The following is a 21630-nucleotide window of genomic DNA, read 5'->3' as shown; positions in this document are numbered from 1 at the left end:
AAACAAAACTGTTATTATTAATTAGTAAGTATACATTTTTTGAGCCTTTTTAGAGAAAATCATATCATTGTAGTACATTATGCAAATTACTCGATGATGTCATGGTGACCACGCCAATAGCCACGCCCATAGTCACGCCCCCACCGCCACAGGTATCTTGGCAGTTTATGGGAAACACTGCACTGTCAATCAGAATCAGAATCAGAATAGTTTTGTTGCCATTGTTTGAGAACGGGTTCACAAACTAGGAATTTTTCTTGGTGCAATCGTGCAACATAAAACACATAACACAGACTAGGTAATAACAACTATGTCTATCAACCACTGACACACATGAAAATGAACTAACCGGATTATTTCAAAGAATGTTTATTACTGTGCACTGCAGAAATGTTGCTAATACTTTCACAACCTTATTTAGCTACACGAGTAGGTCAAGGCATGAAAAATCACTGCCAACTGTGTCAATCAACCACTGACACATGAAACTGAACTAACCAGATTATTTTAAACAATGTTTATTACTCTGCATGACCTTATTTAGCTACACGAGTAGGTCAAGGCATGAAAAAACACTGTCAACTACGTCAATCAATCACTGACACACATGAAACTGAACTTACCATTTTATTTTAAACAAAGGCCTACTGAAATGATTTTTTTTTTATTTAAACGGGAATAGCAGATCCATTCTATGTGTCATACTTGATCATTTCGCGATATTGCCATATTTTTGCTGAAAGGATTTAGTAGAGAAAATCGACGATAAAGTTCGCAACTTTTGCTCGCTGATAAAAAAAACCCTTGCCCCTACCGGAAGTAGCGTGACGTCACAAGCGGTAGTGCTGCTCACAATTCCCCGTTGTTTACAATGGAGCGAGAGATATTCGGAGCGAGAAAGCGCCGATTACCCCATTAATTTGAGCGAGGATGAAAGATTCGTGGATGAGGAACATTAGAGTGACGGACTAGAATGCAGTTCAAGAGATATCTTTTTTCGCTCTGACCGTAACTTAAGTACAAGCTGGCTCATTGGGATCCACACTCTCTCCTTTTTCTATTGTGGATCACGCATTTGTATTTTAAACCACCTCGGATACTATATCCTCTTGAAAATGAGAGTCGAGAAGGCGAAATGGACATTCACAGTGACTTTTATCCCCACGACAATACATCGACGAAGCTCTTTAGCATGAGCTAACGTGATAGCATCTGGCTCAAATGCAGATAGAAACAAAATAAATAAATCCCTGACTGGAAGGATAGACAGAAGATCAACAATACTACTATCAGGAGACACCGAACCAAACACTGGACATGTAAATACACGGTTAATGCTGTGCCGCCTGTCGAAGCCTGGCAATGCTGTTGCTAACGACGCTAACTTAGCAACGGGACCTTGTCAGAGCTATGATAAAAACATTAGCGCTCCACCTACGCCAGCCAGCCCTCATCTGCTCATCAACACCCGTGCTCACCTGCGTTCCAGCGATCGACGATGCGGTCGGCGGCCCGGAGACGTAGGAAGTCAAGGTGAGGTCGCCTGCGCTAGTGTCTGCTATCCAACAAAGTCCTCCTTGTTGTGTTGCTACAGCCAGCCGCTAATACACCGATCCCACCTACAACGTTCTTCTCTGCAGCCTCCATTGTTCATTAAACAAATTGCAAAAGATTCACCAACACAGATGTCCAGAATACTGTGGAATTTTGTCGAAGAAAACAGAGTGTCCAATAGGGTCCAAACACTTCCGTGGACCTCGCGACGTCACGCGCATACGTCATCCTCCAAAGGCGTTTTGAACCGGAAGTTCCCCGGGAAATTTAAAATTGCACTTTATAAGTTAACCCGGCCGTATTGGCATGTGTTGCAATGTTAAGATTTCATCATTGATATATAAACTATCAGACTGCGTGGTCGCTAGTAGTGGGTTTCAGTAGGCCTTTAAACAATGTTTATTACTCTGCACTGCAGAAATGTTGCTAATACATTCATGACCTTATTTAGCTACACGAGTAGGTCAACACATGAAAAAACACTCAACTATGTCAATCAACCACTGACACACATGAAACTGAACTAACCAGATTATTTTAAAGAATGTTTATTACTGTGCACTGCAGAAATGTTGCTAATACTTTCACAACCTTATTTAGCCACACGAATAGGTCAACACATGAAAAATCACTGTCAACTATGTCAGTCAATCACTGACGCACATGAAACTGAACTAACCAGATTATTTCAAAGAATGTTTATTGCTGTGCACTGCAGAAATGTTGCCAATACATTCACGACCTTATTTAGCTACACGAGTAGGTCAACGCATGAAAAAACACTGTCAACAGTGTCAATCAACCACTGACGCACATGAAACTGAACTAACCAGATTATCTTAAACAATGTTTATTACTCTGCATGACCTTATTTAGCTACACGAGCAGGTCAACACATAAAAAAACACTATCAACTATGTCAATCAACCACTGACATACATGAAACTGAACTAACCAGATTGTTTTAAACAATGTTTATTACTGTGCACTGCAGAAATGTTGTTATGCATTTATGACCTTATTTAGCCTCACGAGTAGGTCAACGCATGAAAAAACACTGTCAACTATGTCAATCAACCACTGACGCACATGAAACTGAACTAACCGGTAAGGAATTAAAATTAGACTTACCTGACGTCGGCAGCTTTTCAGAGTCACACCTGTCTTGGCACTGATGTCGTCCAGGTCTTTCTTGGTTCCTTTTGACAGCTTCTTTCCCAGAACTTCGCGTACAAATTGATCTTTAAAGGCGTAGTATCTAATTCAGGAAAGGCAGATTGAAAAGGAGGCAGCTAAAGTTAGACTCTCAATTACTACGCCAGGGAAGAAACAATTAAATATTTGACCGTAAATGCAGAAATTCTTAGAAAGAGGCGATGAGAAAACCTCTGAAGTCTAGAGCTTCTCAATTTGTCATTTTGACGAGTCACCGTGTATGCTCTCACAGAATATTATGCAGGGGACATCATGTGAAACTTAAGCAAACCTCACAAGACGTCAGCACAGTAAGCATTACCTTACCTATTGTACTTTACCTTATTTTACACTTGTGAAATGGATGAGGCGCATCTGCAGCATAAATCTCATTACACCACACGTGATACCTTCATCATCCATGACTCAAGTTAAAAAAAACACGTTTATTGTTTTTCCACTCAACTAAAAGCAGTGGTTAGCTTCTTTTTACACTTGTATGACTTTTTATGGCACTTTATTTGGGCTGTAGGCAATGCAATACATTCCTTTTTTATTTCATTTTATTATTATTGTTAAAGTTATTACCTTTTTTTTTTAACTCTCCTTTACTTACCTGCTTGTTAATGAGTCTGTGGTGGTAATCCTGACTTTTTGCTGTGTTTTTATTGTTATTTGATAATAAGGATACACAAACCTGACATATTTACATAATATTTATATGTTCATTAATATGTACTATCCCTATTTTGAATTTAATTGAATTTGGAAAATGATTTAGCATTCCTATGTGTTTTAAAGGCTTACTAAAACCACTACTACCGACCACGCAGTCTGATAGTTTATATATCAATGATGAAATCTTAACATTGCAACACATGCCAATACGGCCGGGTTAACTTATAAAGTGCAATTTTAAATTTCCCGCTAAACTTCCGGTTGAAAACGTCTTTGGATGATGACGTATGCGTGTGACATAACCAGTGAAACAGAAGTATCAGTACCCCATTGAATACAATACAAAATAGCTCTGTCTTCATCTCATAATTCCACAGTATTCTGGACATCTGTGTTGGTGAATCTTTTGCAATTTGTTTAATGAACAATGAAGACTGCAAAGAAGAAAGTTGTAGGTGGGATCGGTGTATTAGCGGCGGACTACAGCAACACAACCAGGAAGACTTTGACTCGGATAGCAGACAAGTACTGGAGTACCAATTGCTTGCCAGGGAAGATCTTCCCCAGGAAGCAAGGATTGACCGGTTTTGGGCCATGCTAGGGAGAGATGGAAGATTCCACACTCTCGTGCATTTGATGAAAGCACTTTTGTGCGTGCCACACAGCAATGCATCATCAGAGAGGGTGTTCAGCATGGTTAGAAAAATAGTGACAGAGAATAGAAAGAGGATGGACAATTCAACCCTTAACAAAGCATTGTACTTTCAAGTACAACAATGAGTAGATGAGTGTTGTGTAAATAAATGAACACTAAAATTCAAGTATTTCGTTTATTTATATATATAATAAAATATATATATATATATATATATATACCAGTATATATATATATAAATATATATATATATATAGCTAGAATTCACTGAAAGTAAAGTATTTATATATATATATATATATATATATATATATATATATATATATATATATATATATATATATATATATATATATATATATATATATATGAAATACTTGAGTTGGTGAATTCTAGCTGTAAATATACTCTCCTCTTAACCACGCCCCTAACCACGCCTCCCTCACCCCAACCACTAGTCCTTAATTCAAACTTTCCTCATCCAAAAATCTTTCATCCTCGCTCAAATTAATGGGGTAATCGTCGCTTTCTCGGTCCGAATCGCTCTAGCTGCATTGAAAACAATAGGAAAATATGAGGAGGCTATCAACTGACTACGTCACGCTACTTCCGGTAGGGGCAAGGCTTTTTTTTATCAGATACCAAAAGTTGCTATCTTTATCATCATTGTTCTCTACTAAATCCTTTCTGCAAAAATATGGCAATATCGCGAAATGATCAAGTCTGACACATAGAATGGATCTGCTATCCCCGTTTAAATTAAAAAAATTCATTTCACTAGGCCTTTAAGAATGATGTCTCGCCCACTTACGGCTTTTAGGACGTAATGCCGTAGACTAGGTACGTACAAACATAACACATGCACGCACATTGGCTTTGTGTGTCGTTAGCTAATGATAGCAATTTAGATTGTTCATGTTAGCTATCGTTGTTTATAAATTCTATCATAACAACAACATGACTGCAAATTGTTAGTTTGTTTTCCTGAAACTGCTTTTGTGGATGTGGATGTCGGTCCTTCGCAAATAGGGGAGGCGCGATGCGATGGCGGCGAACATGCTTTATCAGTATCATGCTTCAAACCCCACTGTGAAAAGCTATGCATTGCAAAACGTGCGCATGGTAGCCATTAATCCTGACTTCATTTTGATTAAATTTAGTCAGAACCATTTTATATAATGTGCTCCTGAGTTAATGTTGCTGATCAATTTGAATGTATTATTTATTTAGTTTATTTAGGTGTGTCGTTTATCAAATGGTTCAAGTCGGTTAAAAAATTGCCATTGTTTAAATAACTTTTTTTTTTCTGTTACAGACTAAAAAACAATGTTAAAAAAGTTGTCTTTTGATCTATAATTATGTATTTTTTGGTTGCTTTAATGTTAATTATAAGACAATCTTTACTGTCACATGTATAGCATGTGTACAGCAAAATGTAGTCTCTGCCTTTGACCCATCCTTTCTTGAGGAGCAGTGTGGTGTACCTACGACAATTTCATTGACAAACTAAATTATTTATAATTGCGGCGGAGAGTGGGGGGCTGGGCGCGAAATGTTTTCTTCTTCCTAGAATAAGCGTAACAGAACATAATAGAGAAGCACTGGTGTACGTCAATATAATTAGTCATTGTGAAAAATATCCGGGTTTCTGCAGATATCAGCAAATCTGATTTAATTCAATTTGATGCCTTTTTAATGCAACTGAAATCAAATTTGATGCCCATGTCTTACGGCACATCATCGTTATATACAGCCTAAAGCAGGGGTGGGCAATTAATTTTTACCGGGGGCCGCATGAGCAACCCGAGCACTGCTGGAGGGCCACACCGACAATATTTCAATTAAGTTTTGCACAAATTATTTTTGATATACCGTAAGATAGATAATAATAATATTTTCATTTAACCTAACTTATCTTTATACAAAAGCAGATGGCTTTTGATGGTTTTATTTTTAACACTTTCTTACACAACACTTCCTGATGTATATTACAATACAAAAATTTAAATTTCTGTCACTTCATCCTGCATCCTCTTTGTTGTGAACGTAGCACATCTGTAAGGTGATTGGCAAAGAAGGAAGAAGCGTTGTTGTTGCGGAAATGAGGAGTGAGGATTGGTTTTCCTTTTGGAAAGAACGAGATAAGTTGAGCTGTGTTAGTATAGCATGCTCAATAAAAGTTTAAAAAGAACGTCAGACTTGGTGTGCACTTCTTCTGGACGCTACAATTGGTGTCACAAGTGGGATGAAATGCCTCCCAGTTCGCCTTGCCATCAAACCTGGGAGTCTTCATTGAGGGCGGAATTCCCCCCGTGGCAAGCAGCGTGGCTGCACCTGTAAACGCTGTCTCTGTCTCTCTCTCTTTGCGGCGAGCTCCTCACGTGGCACGTACCTCCCGATGACGTAGCACACAAGCAGCGCAGTATGCGCAAAGTTTTACTTCTGACACCAATTGTAGCGTCCAGAAGAAGTGCACAGCAAGTCTGACGCAATTTTTAAACTTTTATTGAGCAAGCTATACTAACACAGCTCAACATATCTCGTTCCTTCCACACGCACGTCTCCTCACTTCTCATTTACACAACTCAAGAAGACAACATCTACTTCAGCAGGTCGTTACACTATATTCTTTAAACACAGCAACATGTGTACCACAAATAAGCACACGGCTTTACCTTTACTTGGCAGTCCATGTCTTTTTTAAAACACGCCATTCGTCATCAACTTTTCTCTTTTTACCGTCTCGGGGATAACCGCTGTACGCCTTCCCTCACAGGACATACGCACATATAACACTTTTCAAAATAAAAGCAGCACAGTTGTATTGCACGCACGACAAAGATGTTTTTTTAAATTTATTTTGTATTTGTGATTGCCGCTGCGCGCACGAGCATACGTCCACACGGAAGTAATACAAATAACGCTTTTCAAAACAAAAGCAGCACTGTTGTATTGCACACTCGAAATAGATACTTTTTAAAATTTATTTTGTAATTTATAATTGGCCTCACGCGGGCCGGACAGGGACGTACAAAGGGCCGGATGCGGCCCGCAGAATGCCCAGGTCTGGTCTAAAGCATACAATTGTCTGTATAGACACAATTGTAAGCATTTGACAATGACAATGTTGAATAGCTGAACAGTTTACATCAACTATTGCCAAATTAAGCACTAATGTAATCATAATACATAATAGTAATAATGTTTCCTAACCTAGGAGACACCGAGAGTAACAAGCGGTAGAAAATGGATTAGAAAAGACAGATTTAGAAAAAATTATGATTTAAAAAAACAAAAGAGGGCCGTAGTTTGGGGACCCCTGCTCTAGAGGGCCACCAAAAAATATGTTTCTCAGCTGTGGTCCGTGTGGGCCGCAGCGGTACTCAGTTGTAATACACTTTTCCACCACTTGTGGCAGTAATGACAACATCAAAACACAGAAGTCTGGAGCTAAAGTCATAGAGAAGATTCTTCAGCGCAAAAATTAGGACTAAAGCGGTGAAGCTGTATTTTTATTTGCACTTAAATTTTATTGACAGTTTATTTAAGAAACATATTTATAGGGCTATATAAATAAACATTGATTGATTGATTGATTGATTTTGTCAAACTCTATTTATTATTGCACAGTAATTGTAGACCAGGTGTCACCAACCTTTTTGAAACCAAGAGCTACTTCTTGGGTACTGATTAATGCGAAGGGCTACCAGTTTGATACACACTTAAATAAATTGCCACAAATAGCCAATTGGCTCAATTTACCTTTAACTCTATATCATTATTAATAATGAATGATGTTTACACTTAATTCAACGTTTTAAAAGAGGAGAAAACACGAAAAAAATGACAATTACATTTTGAAACACAGTTTATCTTCAATTTCGACTCTTTAAAATTCAACCGAAAAAAAAAGAGAAAAACTAGCTAATCCGAATCTTTTTGAAAAAATTAAAAAATAATTTATGGAACATCATTAGTAATATTTCCTGATTAAGATTAATTTTAGAATTTTGATGACATGTTTTAAATAGGTTAAAATCCAATCTGAACTTTGTTAGAATATATAACAAATTGGACCAAGCTATATTTCTAACAAAGACAAATCATTATTTGTTCTAGATTTTCCAGAACAAAAATTTTAAAAATTCAAAAGACTTTGAAATAAGATTTAAATTTGATTCTACAGATTTTCTAGATTTGCCAGAATAATTTTTTTGAATTTTAATCATAATAAATTTGAAGAAATATTTCACAAATATTCTTCGTCGAAAAAACAGAAGCTAAAATGAAGAATTAAATTAAAATGTATTTATTATTCTTTACAATAAAAAAAAAAATTTACTTGAACATTGATTTAAATTGTCAGGAAAGAAGAGGAAGGAATTTAAAAGGTAAAAAGGTATATGTGTTTAAAAATCCTAAAATAATTTTTAAGGTTGTATTTTTTCTCTAAAATTGTCTTTCTGAATGTTATAAGAAGCAAAGTAAAAAAAATTATGAATTTATTTAAACAAGTGAAGACCAAGTCTTTAAAATATTTTCTTGGATTTTCAAATTCTATTTGAGTTTTGTCTCTCTTAGAATTAAAAATGTCGGGCAAAGCTAGACCAGCTTGCTAGTAAATAAATAAAATTTAAAAAATAGAGGCAGCTCACTGGTAAGTGCTGCTATTTGAGCTATTTTAGAACAGGCCAGCGGTCTACTCATCTGGTCCTTACGGGCTACCTGGCGCCCACGGGCACCGCGTTGGTGACCCCTGTTGTAGACTATGCAGCCTACATTTATTTTTGTCAGTTATTTATTATTTTCTTCGTATGCAGTATATTTGATTAGTACTTATTTTTCTAATCAGCCTGACATAAGCCTAATGTTTATGTGTCCGATAGATCATCATCTTTGTGATTAACACATGCTTTCATATCATTCATATCAGGCTGTAAACTGTAAGTAGGTTAGATATCATTTTTGACAATGATTAAAATCAACAGTAAGATTCGTGATTTAATATTGAAGTGTGGGTCCTGGGACACTCTGTAGTGGAAAAGTTGGACCCCGAGGTTCAAACGATTAAGAACCCCAGATGTAAGTAACTCGTTCAAACATACTAAGCATATTTTTCATTACTGTAGTATTTTTTTACCATTGTATTTGGAAGGTCATTACTTAATGATTATAAATAGGCAAACAAACACAAAAATAAGACAGACTAGTCATCTCTGTTAGCAAAAATTGCACTTCAACAAATATTGAAGTGCAGTTTTCTCCTCAATTAGAAAAACTGGGTCGGCTGGCACTAGAGAGTGGCGACTAGCGAGGCAATGTCCGTGTCATCTGTGTGTAAACTCGCGGCCCCGCCTGCTCGTACCGAATCAAAGATTGTGGATGACTAAGAAGAGGCTTCACCTTGTTCATATGATTCTACTGTCTATTTATCATGCTCAGGTGCAAGCACACAGTGAGACCGTTTATTTTCCATTTTTAAAGCCAAAAACACGATATCAATATCAAGTTCATTTACATTTATCGTTGCATTAATTGACTTGTTGACTATCGCTAGCAAATGTATGAAATCTTTAAAGTACTGTATTTTTCTGACTATAAGGCGCACTTAAAATCTTTCCATTTTCTCAAAAATCGACAGTGCACCTTATAAACCGGTGCGCATAATGTACGGAATAATTCTTCTGATTGTGCTTACCGACCTCGAAGCAATTTTATTTGGTACATGTTGTAATGATAAGTGTGACCAGTAGATGGCAGTCACACATAAGAGATATGTGTAGACTGCAATATGATGACAGTCACGCATAAGAAAAAACGTATTTTTCGGAGTATAAGTCGCTCCGGAGTATAAGTCGCACCGGCCGAAAATGCATAATATAGAAGGGAAAAAACATATATAAGTCGCACTGGAGTATAAGTCGCATTTTTTGGGGAAATTTATTGGTAAAACCCAACACCAAGAATAGACATTTGAAAGGCAATTTAAAATAAATAAAGAATAGTGAACAACAGGCTGAATAAGTGTACGTTATATGAGGCATAAATAACCAACTGAGAACGTGCTTGGTATGTTAACGTAACATATTAAGGTAAGAGTCATTCAAATAACTATAACATATAGAACATGCTATACGTTTCCCAAACAATCTGTCAATCGTAATCGCTAAATCCCATTAAATCGTATAAGTCTAGTCTCTTACGTGAATGAGATAAATAATATTATTTGATATTTTATGGTAATGTGTTAATAATTTCACACATAAGTCGCACCCCCGACCAAACTATGAAAAAAACTGCGACTTATAGTCTGAAAAATACGGTATTTGTATGGCAGTAAACAACACCAAAACTTTAAATGTTCCATTGAAAATAAAGAACATTACACACAGCACTCAAAAATCTGTCAAAAAGTTTTAGTATGACTTTGAAGCCGCACCGATTGATGGATTGTCAGCCCATTACGGCTACCATAGTCAGAGATACAAGTATTACTATGGTGTGTGTATAAGGACCGCAACATGGCACCCATTAGCAGACATATTATCTGGCGTTTTGTTTCACAATGTTATGCAAAGCAACTTTTCTTACCTTCTGATCTGTATTTGGGATCTGCATAAGTGCTGAAAGTTTGCGCAGGTCCGCCTTTGTAGTTCGTACCGATGCCGTAGTCAATAAACTCCTTATTTTTCTCTATTTTCTTGTTATGGGAGATTCATTCTCCACTGTTGCCATTTCTAATATAAAGTAGTGTAAAGTTCTTACTTATATCTGTCAGTAAACTCGCCATGAAAGCACTAAAACATACCGGAGTAGTGAGCTTACATTATTCACCCAAGGAACTGTAGTTATTAGAGAGTTCCGGTCTGACGTTTTTTCACGGGACACATTTCGGGCGTTGTTGTTGCACTAGTGAGCCACGGATGAGGGGATGCTGCTCCGTTATTGATTGAAGTAAAGTCTGAATGTCATTGAAACAGTTAGCGCCATCTTTTGACACTTCTTCCACTCCCTTCCTTGCACGCTACAACAAAGATAACAGGGAGAAGATGCCATCGAAGGTGAGCCACGTAAATAAGACCGCCCACAAAACGGCGCATCATGAAACGACTGTCGGAAAGTGGCTTGAAGATGATCTGTAAAACACCATCTATGCAACATTTTGACCAAAGAACCACCATTACATGTTATGTAGACCACAAGGAAGTCTTTTACATTTAGAAAATAATCATAATATGACTCCTTTAATGCGCTTTATAATCCGGTGCGCCTTTTGTATGAAAAAAGACCTGAATAGACCCACTTATCGACAGTGCGCCTTATAATCCGGTGCGCCCTATGGGCCGGAAAATACGGTAATGCATCTGGCACATCTGTCTTTAATGCTTTTTAAAGGCCTACTGAAAGCCACTACTACCGACCACGCAGTCTGATAGTTTATATATCAATGATGAAATCTTAACATTGCAACACATGCCAATACGGCCGGGTTAACTTATAAAGTGCAATTTTAAATTTCCCGCTAAACTTCCGGTTGAAAATGTCTATGTATGATGATGTATGCGCGTGACGTCAATCGTTGAAACGGAAGTATTCGGATTGAATCCTATACAAAAAACTCTGTTTTTATCGAACAATTCCACAGTATTCTGGACATCTGTCTTGGTGAATCTTTTGCAATTTGTTTAATGAACAATGAAGACTGCAAAGAAGAAAGTTGTAGGTGGGATCGGTGTATTAGCTGCGGACTACAGCAACACAACCAGGAGGACTTTGAGATGGATAACAGACGCGCTAGCCGCCGAACTCACCTTAACTTCCTCCGTCTCCGGGCCGCCGACCGCATCTGTGATCGGGTGAAGTCCTTCGTCGCACCGTCGATCGCTGGAACGCAGGTGAGCACGGGTGTTGATGAGCAGATGAGGGCTGGCTGGCGTAGGTGGATAGCTAATGTTTTAAGCATAGCTCTGTGAGGTCCGGTTGCTAAGTTAGCTTCAATGGCGTCGTTAGCAACAGCATTGTTAACCTTCGCCAGGCTCGAAAGCATTAACCGTGTATTTACAGGTCCGTGGTTTAATAGTATTGTTGATTTTCTGTCTATCCTTCCAGTCAGGGGTTTATTTATTTTGTTTCTATATGCAGTTAAGCACGATGCTATCACGTTAGCTCCGTAGCTTAAGTGTTTCGCCGATGTATTGTCGTGGAGATAAAAGTCACTGTGAATGTCCATTTCGCGTTCTCGACTCTCATTTTCAAGAGGATATAGTATCCGAGGTGGTTTAAAATACAAATCCGTGATCCACAATAGAAAAAGGAGAGAGTGTGGAATCCAATGAGCCAGCTTGTACCTAAGTTACGGTCAGAGCGAAAAAAGATATGTCTTGCACTGCACTCTAGTCCTTCACTCTAACGTTCCTCAACCACGAATCTTTCATCCTCGCTCTAATTAATGGGGTAATCGTCGCTTTCTCGGTCCGAATCGCTCTAGCTGCATTGAAAACAATGGGGAAATGTGAGGAGCCTTTCAACCTTTGACGTCACGCTACTTCCGGTACAGGCAAGGCTTTTTTTATCAGCGACCAAAAGTTGCAACTTTATCGTCGATGTTCTCTACTAAATCCTTTCAGCAAAAATATGGCAATATCGCGAAATGATCAAGTATGACACATAGAATGGATCTGCTATCCCCGTTTAAATTTAAAAAATTCATTTCAGTAGGCCTTTAAGGCATCAATTTTAACAAATTCCATTTCATAACTTTTAATGCTTTTTAATGACCTGTGGAAAACCCCGAATATAGGCATTTAAAAAAAGATCTTCTGTTAAACCACTAATGGTATAATAAGCTAGACAGTGATGTTCTTGTTATAGTTTTGGGTTTAAAAAATTTAACCATGAGCAAGTTGCAAACAGCCCCTTTATAAACGGTATTAAAGATTTTAGGATGGCAACAGTGTGAAAAAAAAAGTTTCCAAATCTTATTAAAAAATGGAAAAACCTTGAACGTTCCACTGTAACTTTGTGTTACTTCACCTCTCTATGAGCATGGCTTGTCGATGAGGTGGGATCTGGAACAGCAGCTGGTTGGCCAGTTTGGCGGGACTGTGCAGAAGACGCTCGCACATCTGGAAAGTTCTGTACTGGTCCATGGTGTCACTCAGCAAAACATCCGCACTGGCTTCACACTCTTCCAGCACTCCGCCCTCCATTCTCACCTTTACCGCATCGTTCACTGTGAAAGTGAACAAATCAGTCGTGAATGCTTAATTCATTTCCTATATCGCTGGTTGCAGGGAGCTGGAGCCTATCCCAGTTGACTTGAATAATGCTGTATAATAGACTGTATTTATATTATTCACATGTGAATAATGCTGTATAATAGACTGTATACTATTTATATTATTCACATGTGAATAATGCTGTATAATAGACTGTATTTATATTATTCACATGTGAATAATGCTGTATAATAGACTATATATATTATTCACATGTGAATAATGCTGTATAATGGACTGTATTTATATTATTCACTTGTGAATAATACTGTATAATAGACTGTATTTATATTATTCACATGTGAATAATGCTGTATAATAGACTGTATTTATATTATTCACATGTGAATAATGCTGTATAATGGACTGTATTTATATTACTCACATGTGAATGATGCTGTATAATAGACTGTATTTATATTATTCACATGTGAATAATGATGTATAATAGACTGTATTTATTTTATCACATGTGAATAATGCTGTATAATAGACTGTATTTATATTATTCACATTTGAATAATGCTGTATTATAGACTGTATTTATATTATTCACATGTGAATAATGCTGTATAATAGACTATTTATATTATTCACATGTGAATAATGCTGTATAATAGACTGTATTTATATTATTGACATGTATACTGTATATCGCTGGTTGCAGGGAGCTGGAGCCTATCCCAGTTAACTTGGATGACAGGTCGACGACAACCTTAACCGGTCGCTGAGTGGCAAATGTTTCTCTGGCTTAACAAACATATTCATATTTTCAGTATAGAGGGCATATACATTTATAAATACTAGGAGTGCAACGATTCGTCGACTACAAAATTTGTCGGCGACTAATAAGTTTGTCGAAATAGTTGTGACGTCATCACTCGCGTTTTTCCGGAGGACGCGAGTCAGCACCGCCGCTCGCATCACCATGTAAAACATGTAAAGTGTGGGAATATTTTCTCCTATTAAAGCAGGTCTTGTATTTATGACACGATATCAGTGATACGGGAGTATTAAAAGCGGAGAACTATCGGACATCTGGAGGATGCGGTCTCAACTCGGTAAGATAGTTAGCCTGTACCTTGCTAGCTAGCCAACAAGTGTGAGACGAAGTTGCGTGAAAAATAGATGTAACCATAGACATCTTATAAGTAGACGCAGCATGGAACGCTACTGCCTACTGGCGCTGACGAGACGCGGGGCCGCCATCTTGGAGTGGTGATCCGCTCCACTAAGTGCAATTCATTTGGCAGGAGCAATGAACTGTCGGCGCATTTAATTCATCTTACCTCACTGAATACCACTGATTTTCACACTTTTTTTTGTCATACGTGTAGCTATTATAAAGGACAAATGTTTTATTATTCATAGTTTGCTTAAAGGCCTACTGAAACCCACTACTACCGACCACGCAGTCTGATAGTTTATATATCAATGATGAAATCTTAACATTGCAACACATGCCAATACGGCCGGGTTAACTTATAAAGTGCAATTTTAAATTTCCTGCTAAACTTCCGGTTGAAAATGTCTTAGTATGATGACGTATGCGAGTGACGTCACTATTTAAACGGAAGTATAGGTACACCTTTGAATCCAATACAAAAAAGCTCTGTTTTCATCTCAAAATTCCACAGTATTCTGGACATCTGTGTTGGTGAATCTTTTGCAATTTGTTTAATGAACAATGAAGACTGCAAAGAAGAAAGTTGTAGGTGGGATCGGTGTATTAGCGGCTGGCTGTAGCAACACAACCAGGAGGACTTTGACTTGGATAGCAGACGCGCTAGCCGACGCTAGCCGCCGACCGCATGGATGATCGGGTGAAGTCCTTCGTCCTTCCGTCGATCGCTGGAACGCAGGTGAGCACGGGTGTTGATGAGCAGATGAGGGCTGGCTGGCGTAGGTGGAGCGCTAATGTTTTTATCATAGCTCTGTGAGGTCCGGTTGCTAAGTTAGCTTCAATGGCGTCGTTAGCAACAGCATTGTTAATCTTTGCCAAGCTGGAAAGCATTCACCGTGTATTTACATGTCCAGGGTTTAATAGTATTGTTGATTTTTTGTCTATTTTTCCAGTCAGGGGTTTATTTCGTCTGTTTATATCTGCATTTGAGCCCGATGCTATCCCGTTAGCTCCGTAGCTAAAGTGTTTCGCCGATGTATTGTCGTGGAGATAAAAGTCACTGTGAATGTCCATTTCGCGTTCTCGACTCTCATTTTCAAGAGGATATAGTATCCGAGGTGGTTTAAAATACAAATCCGTGATCCACAATAAAAAAAAGGAGAAAGTGTGGAATCCAATGAACCCTTGTACCTAAGTTACGGTCAGAGCGAAAAAAGATACGTCCTGTACTGCACTATAGTCCTTCACTCTCACTTTCCTCATCCACAAATCTTTCATCCTCGCTCAAATTAATGGGGTAATCGTCACTTTCTCGGTCCGAATCCCTCTCGCTGCTGGTGTAAACAATAGGAAAATGTGAGCAGCACTCCATCTTGTGACGTCACGCTACTCCCGGTAGGGGCAAGGCTTTTTTTTTATCAGCGACCAAAAGTTGCGAACTTTATCGTCGTTGTTCTCTACTAAATCCTTTCAGCAAAAATATGGCAATATCGCGAAATGATCAAGTATGACACATAGAATGGATCTGCTATCCCCGTTTAAATAAAAAAAAATCATTTCAGTAGGCCTTTAACAGTAATAGAATATTCTTATATGCTATAAGTGACCAGGCGTCCGAGATCAAAACTGGGAATATAATCCAAGAGAAGGGGAAAAAACGGTCAGCTATTTTTAAATTGAAGAAACAATATGATTAGGTTATATATACATGCGTATATCCTACATAAACAATGTATGAATACATTAGAAATCTATATATCTTATAGACTGTATCTCTGTTGCTGCAGCCGCAGAGAGTTTATTCTGTCTTGACACTTCGTAATTGATATTTTGTATTACATTCTTCCCTTAAATGATCATGTTTACAGTGATTGTTTTATATGTATTTTTTATGTATGTCGCTTTGGATAAAAGCGTCTGCCAAATACTTAAACATAAACATATATAAACACCTGAAAGTCTTTATATCAGCTAAAACCACAAATCCGTTTCACTGGATTCAGAATAAAACCAAATTCTGTATTCAAGTATGACATTTTTACATGTAATTAATTTCATTGACAAGCAATTCTATTATGGTCATACTCTTGTTTGCTAGCGGCTACGATTTCAGTACTATTGAAGATCTTTGCTCCTTCTCAACTCTGTGGTAATATTCTTTTCACAAAATACAACCAATAGTACGTTAATGTTAAATCTTACTTGTGAAAAGTAACTCCCCGGTTCCTATTTCCAACAGTCCGCTCATTTGAGCAGGAAAACGCTGAACACCATCTTTGTTTTCTACCTGTCAACTGTCAGTTTAGGCTGCTCGCCGGCTCCTCATCAGCTCTTCAAGATGGCGGCCCAATTTCTCGCGTCACAGCAACCAATGCTGCGTCTACTTATAAGATGTCTATGGATGTAACTATCATTTTAGCCAAAGTCCGCCATTTGAAGACTTCTCTTTTTAGTAAATCTTTTAACTATCATTTTTAATCCACTTTTCATGATGTTTTAATTGAATTGTTTTAATTCACCCGTGTTTTGTACAGCAATTTGTGATTTTATCTGTGAAAATCGCTTTATAAATAAAATGTACTTACTTACTTACACACACTTAAAATAAGGCACCAATGCGCTGGTATCGTAAGATTAAACATACAATGTTTTAGGTAGATAAAATGTTAACAATTAATCAACAATATGCATTGAGTCTATTAGATTGCTAAAAATGCCAGGAGATAATCAATAACCAATAATATATCAGTGTGCAGCTTTTTTAAAAACATCATCACAAAATACTTGTTTTTTGAGCAAGTTAGTTTTGTTGTCCTATCGTTTGTTGTCAATATTTTACTGTCATTTTTTTAGATAAAAATATACTTGTTTTATTAAACACTTTTCCTGTCCTTAGTTTTAAATTGACAGAAGTTAAACAGTTATTAAAACCTTTGTAACTGCCGAATGAGCAGCATATACAGTCGCGGTCAAAAGTTTACATACACTTGTAAAGAACATAATATCATGGCTGTCTTGAGTTTCCAATAATTTCTACAAGTCTTATTTTTTTGTGATAGAGTGATTGGAGCACATACTTGTTGGTCACAATACCCAACATATTGCTGGGTATTGTGGCCAAACAGCTCAATTTTTGTTTTATCTGACCACAGAACTTTCCTCTAAAAGGTGTTATCTTTGTCCATGTGATGTCAGATGAAACAAATATTGAGCTGTTTGGCCACAATACCCAGCAATATGTTTGGAGGAGAAATGGTGAGGCCTTTAATCCCAGGAACACCATTCCTACCGTCAAGCATGGTGGTGGTAGTATTATGCTATGGGCCTGTTTTGCTGCCAATGGAACTGGTGCTTTACAGAGAGTAAATGGGGCAATGAAAAAGGAGGATTACCTCCAAATTCTTCAGGACAAGCTAAAATCCTCAGTCCGGAGGTTGGGTCTTGGGCGCAGTTGGGTGTTCCAACAGGACAATGACCCCAAACACACGTCAAAAGGGTAAAAGAATGGCTAATCAGGCTAGAATGAAGGTTTTAGAATGGCCTTCCCAAAGTCCTGACTGAAACGTGTGGACAATGCTGAAAAAACAAGTCCATGTCAGAAAACCAACACATTTAGCTGAACTGCACCAATTCTGTCAAGAGGAGTGGTCAAAAATTCAAGCAGAAGCTTGTGAATGGCTACCAAAAGCACCTTATTGCAGTGAAACTTGCCAAGGGACATGTAAGCAAATATTAACATTGCTGTATGTATACTTTTGACCCAGCACATTTGCTCACATTTTCAGTAGACCCATAATAAATTCATAAAAGAACCAAACTTCATGAATGTTTTTTGTGACCAACAAGTATGTGCTCCAATCACTCTATCACAAAAATAATAAGACTTGTAGAAACTATTGGAAACTCAAGACAGCCATGACATGATGTTCTTTACAAGTGTATGTAAACTTTTGATCACGACTGTAGTTACAGTATACAATTATATTTATGAATGAATCATCCATCTTTGTTGTTCGTAAGCATATGCCTAAAAGTATTTCAAGATGAATTTAAAAGTTGATAGCTAAATTAGAGCCACTGAATATGTGTATGCTTTATCAAGCCCCACCTGGACCCACTCCAGTTCGCCTACCAGCCCCGACTGGGAGTGGAGGACGCGGTCATCTACCTGCCCACACCCACTTAGACAAGCCTGCAGGCGGTGTGAGGGTCATGTTTTTTTACTTCTCCAGTGCTTTCGATACCATACGGCCCGGGCTACTGGGTGTGAAGTTAGAGACGATGCAGGTGGAGGCCTCCTTGGTGTCCTGGGTTCAATCAATCAATGTTTATTTATATAGCCCTAAATCACAAGTGTCTTGTTGATTACCTGACTGACAGACCACAGTATGTGCGACTGCAGGACTGTGTGTCTGACAAGATGGTCAGCAACATCGGGGCCCCGCAGGGCACAGTCCTCTCCCCCTTCCTCTTCACCATCTACACCACCGATTTCCACTATCACTCAGAGTCCTGCCACCTTCAGAAGTTTTCTGATGACTCTGCGATAGTGGGGTGTATTAAAGATGGTGATTAGGAGGAATACAGGGCACTGGTGGAGGACTTTGTCACATGGTGTGGAAAGAACCACCTCCAGCTCAATGTGACGAAGACCAAGGAGCTGGTTGTGGACCTGGGAAGGAGGAGGGGTACTCCGGCGACCCCTGTTTCCATCAGGGGGGTCGATGTGGACATGGTTGAGCATTATAAATACCTCGGACTACACATCGACAACAAGAAGGGTCAGAGCCGCCTCTACTTCCTCAGGAGGCTAGGATCCTTCAACGTCTGTACAAAGACGATGAAGATGTTCTACGAGTCGGTGGTGGCGGGCGCCTTCTTGCACGGGGTGGCCTGCTGGGGCAACGGACTGAGAGCGGGTGGACGCAAACAGGCTGGACAAGCTGGTAAGGAAGGCCTGTAACGTGGTGGGAGTGGAGGTAGACTCTCTGGCGGTGGTGTCAGAGAGGAGAAGTCTAACAAAGCTCCTAGTTATTATGGACAACACCTCCCACCCACTACACTCGGACCTGGCGGAGAGAATGAGCACGTGCAGTGGAAGACTCAGACTCCCAAAATGCAACATGGAACGACACAGGAAGTCCTTAATACAGACAGCCATCAGACTGTATAATGCATATGTTCCTTTTTGACTGTACTTGAATGTATAAGACTGTATTTATATTATTCACATGTGAATAATGCTGTATAGTGGACTGTAGTTATATTATCCACATGTGAATAATGCTGTATAATAGACTGTATTTATATTATTCACATGTGAATAATGCTGTATGACAGACTATTTATATTATTCACAAGTGAATAATGCTGTATAAGAGACTGTATTTATATTATTCACATGTGAATAATGCTGTATAATAGACTGCATTTATATTATTCACATGTGAATAATGCTGTATAATAGACTGTATTTATATTATTCACATGTAAAAAATACTTAAGTGTTTGTTTATTGTGAGTGAACTGTGGTGCTGAATTTCCCCCAAGGATCAATAAAGTACTTTCTAATCTATAATCTGACTAATTGTTAAAATAGTCGATGATAAAATAGTTGTTCATTGCAGTCTTAATGCATAGAAAGGCCCCAGTTCACCTGTAACCGGCCAATGGATGACGTCATACATTACCTGTGTATCCATCCAACCAGAGCTGATAAACCTCCTCATCCATGATAGTGGTGTTACCCACAAACACATCCAGCTCTGCCGCCATCTGCATTGAGAACACGCCAAAAGCAACAATAAAGAGTTGTAGATGGTACAGTGTTACACATTTAGTAAGGATGACACGGTACCTTGTTACAATGTCGTCACGCACACCTTTAGGCGGCAAAACCACAATGCTAACTCTCTAGTTAGCTCAACTGTTTGCTACATGCTAGCTCCCCATGCTACGTCGCAAAGTTTGTCACGTCAATGGCAATAAACGCACACCAAACAACTGCACCAGTACGATAGGAGATGTACGGTGCGATAATAAGCTTTAAATAAAAACTACTTTGCTTTAGGTCGATGTTTGTCAATGTTGGGGATGTGAACTGTTGACAACTGCAGGAGCCACTCATCTACTTCCGGGTTAATGACGTCACCGGAAATAGTTTTTTTACCAGCGTCTTTTTATTTTATTTTAATTTTTTTATTGAACAACAAACATACATTTATAATTCACTCAACAGTCAAGGCACTTTCAACATCAAGGAAAGAAAACAAAAGCAAATACAGGTAGAGTAATACATATTAATAAAAAATAATAATAATTAAAAAAAAATATATATTTTCATGTTTAACAGCCTTACTTTCATAAATCGACATTTATGTACAAACAATTTTGCCTGGAGCATAATAACGTTGACAAACATTTCTATGTCACAGTCGTTTATAAAAATACCAAATGTGATCTCTTCTATAGAAAATGGGGACATTTCCACACCCTTGTCTCTCTCAGCCAATCTCTCATCTCCTCCCAAAACACATGTACACTCACACACACACACATGTACACTCTCACACACACACATGTACACTCTCACACACACACATGTACACTCTCACACACACACATGTACACTCTCACACACACACATGTACACTCTCAGACACACACATGTACACTCTCACACACACACATGTACACTCACACACACACACATGTACACTCTCACACACACACATGTACACTCACACACACACACATGTACACTCTCACACACACACATGTACACTCTCACACACACACATGTACACTCACACACACACACATGTACACTCTCACACACACACATGTACACTCACACACACACACATGTACACTCTCACACACACATGTACACTCTCACACACACACATGTACACTCACACACACACACATGTACACTCTCACACACACACATGTACACTCTCACACACACACATGTACACTCACACACACACACATGTACACTCTCACACACACACATGTACACTCACACACACACACATGTACACTCTCACACACACACATGTACACTCTCACACACACACATGTACACTCACACACACACACATGTACACTCTCACACACACACATGTACACTCTCACACACACAT

General features: G+C 38.4%; 1 protein-coding gene across 2 annotated transcripts in view; it reads right to left on the bottom strand.

Moving 5' to 3' along the window:
* The window catches only part of fibpa (fibroblast growth factor (acidic) intracellular binding protein a), a 40042-nt gene extending 19394 nt beyond the window's left edge, over positions 1-20648 (bottom strand). Inside the window, exons 1-4 of one of the 2 annotated variants that reach the window (XM_062043435.1) lie at positions 20340-20648; positions 20173-20257; positions 13115-13313; positions 2686-2812 (exon numbers count right to left, since the gene is read on the bottom strand). In XM_062043435.1, the coding sequence (XP_061899419.1) occupies positions 2686-2812; positions 13115-13313; positions 20173-20257 (411 nt within the window). In that variant the 5' untranslated portion in view covers positions 20340-20648. Of the gene's footprint in view, positions 1-2685; positions 2813-13114; positions 13314-20172; positions 20264-20339 lie in introns of those variants that run through there. The other variant, XM_062043434.1, reaches the window with a different exon arrangement.
* Between the last annotated feature and the right edge of the window lie 982 nt (positions 20649-21630).

This window comes from Entelurus aequoreus, linkage group LG04 (assembly GCF_033978785.1).
Source record: "Entelurus aequoreus isolate RoL-2023_Sb linkage group LG04, RoL_Eaeq_v1.1, whole genome shotgun sequence".
In the NCBI taxonomy this organism is placed as follows: Eukaryota; Metazoa; Chordata; class Actinopteri; order Syngnathiformes; family Syngnathidae; genus Entelurus; species Entelurus aequoreus.
The sequence above is the reverse complement of the archived record's forward strand: the minus strand, read 5'-3'. Positions and strand labels throughout refer to the sequence as shown.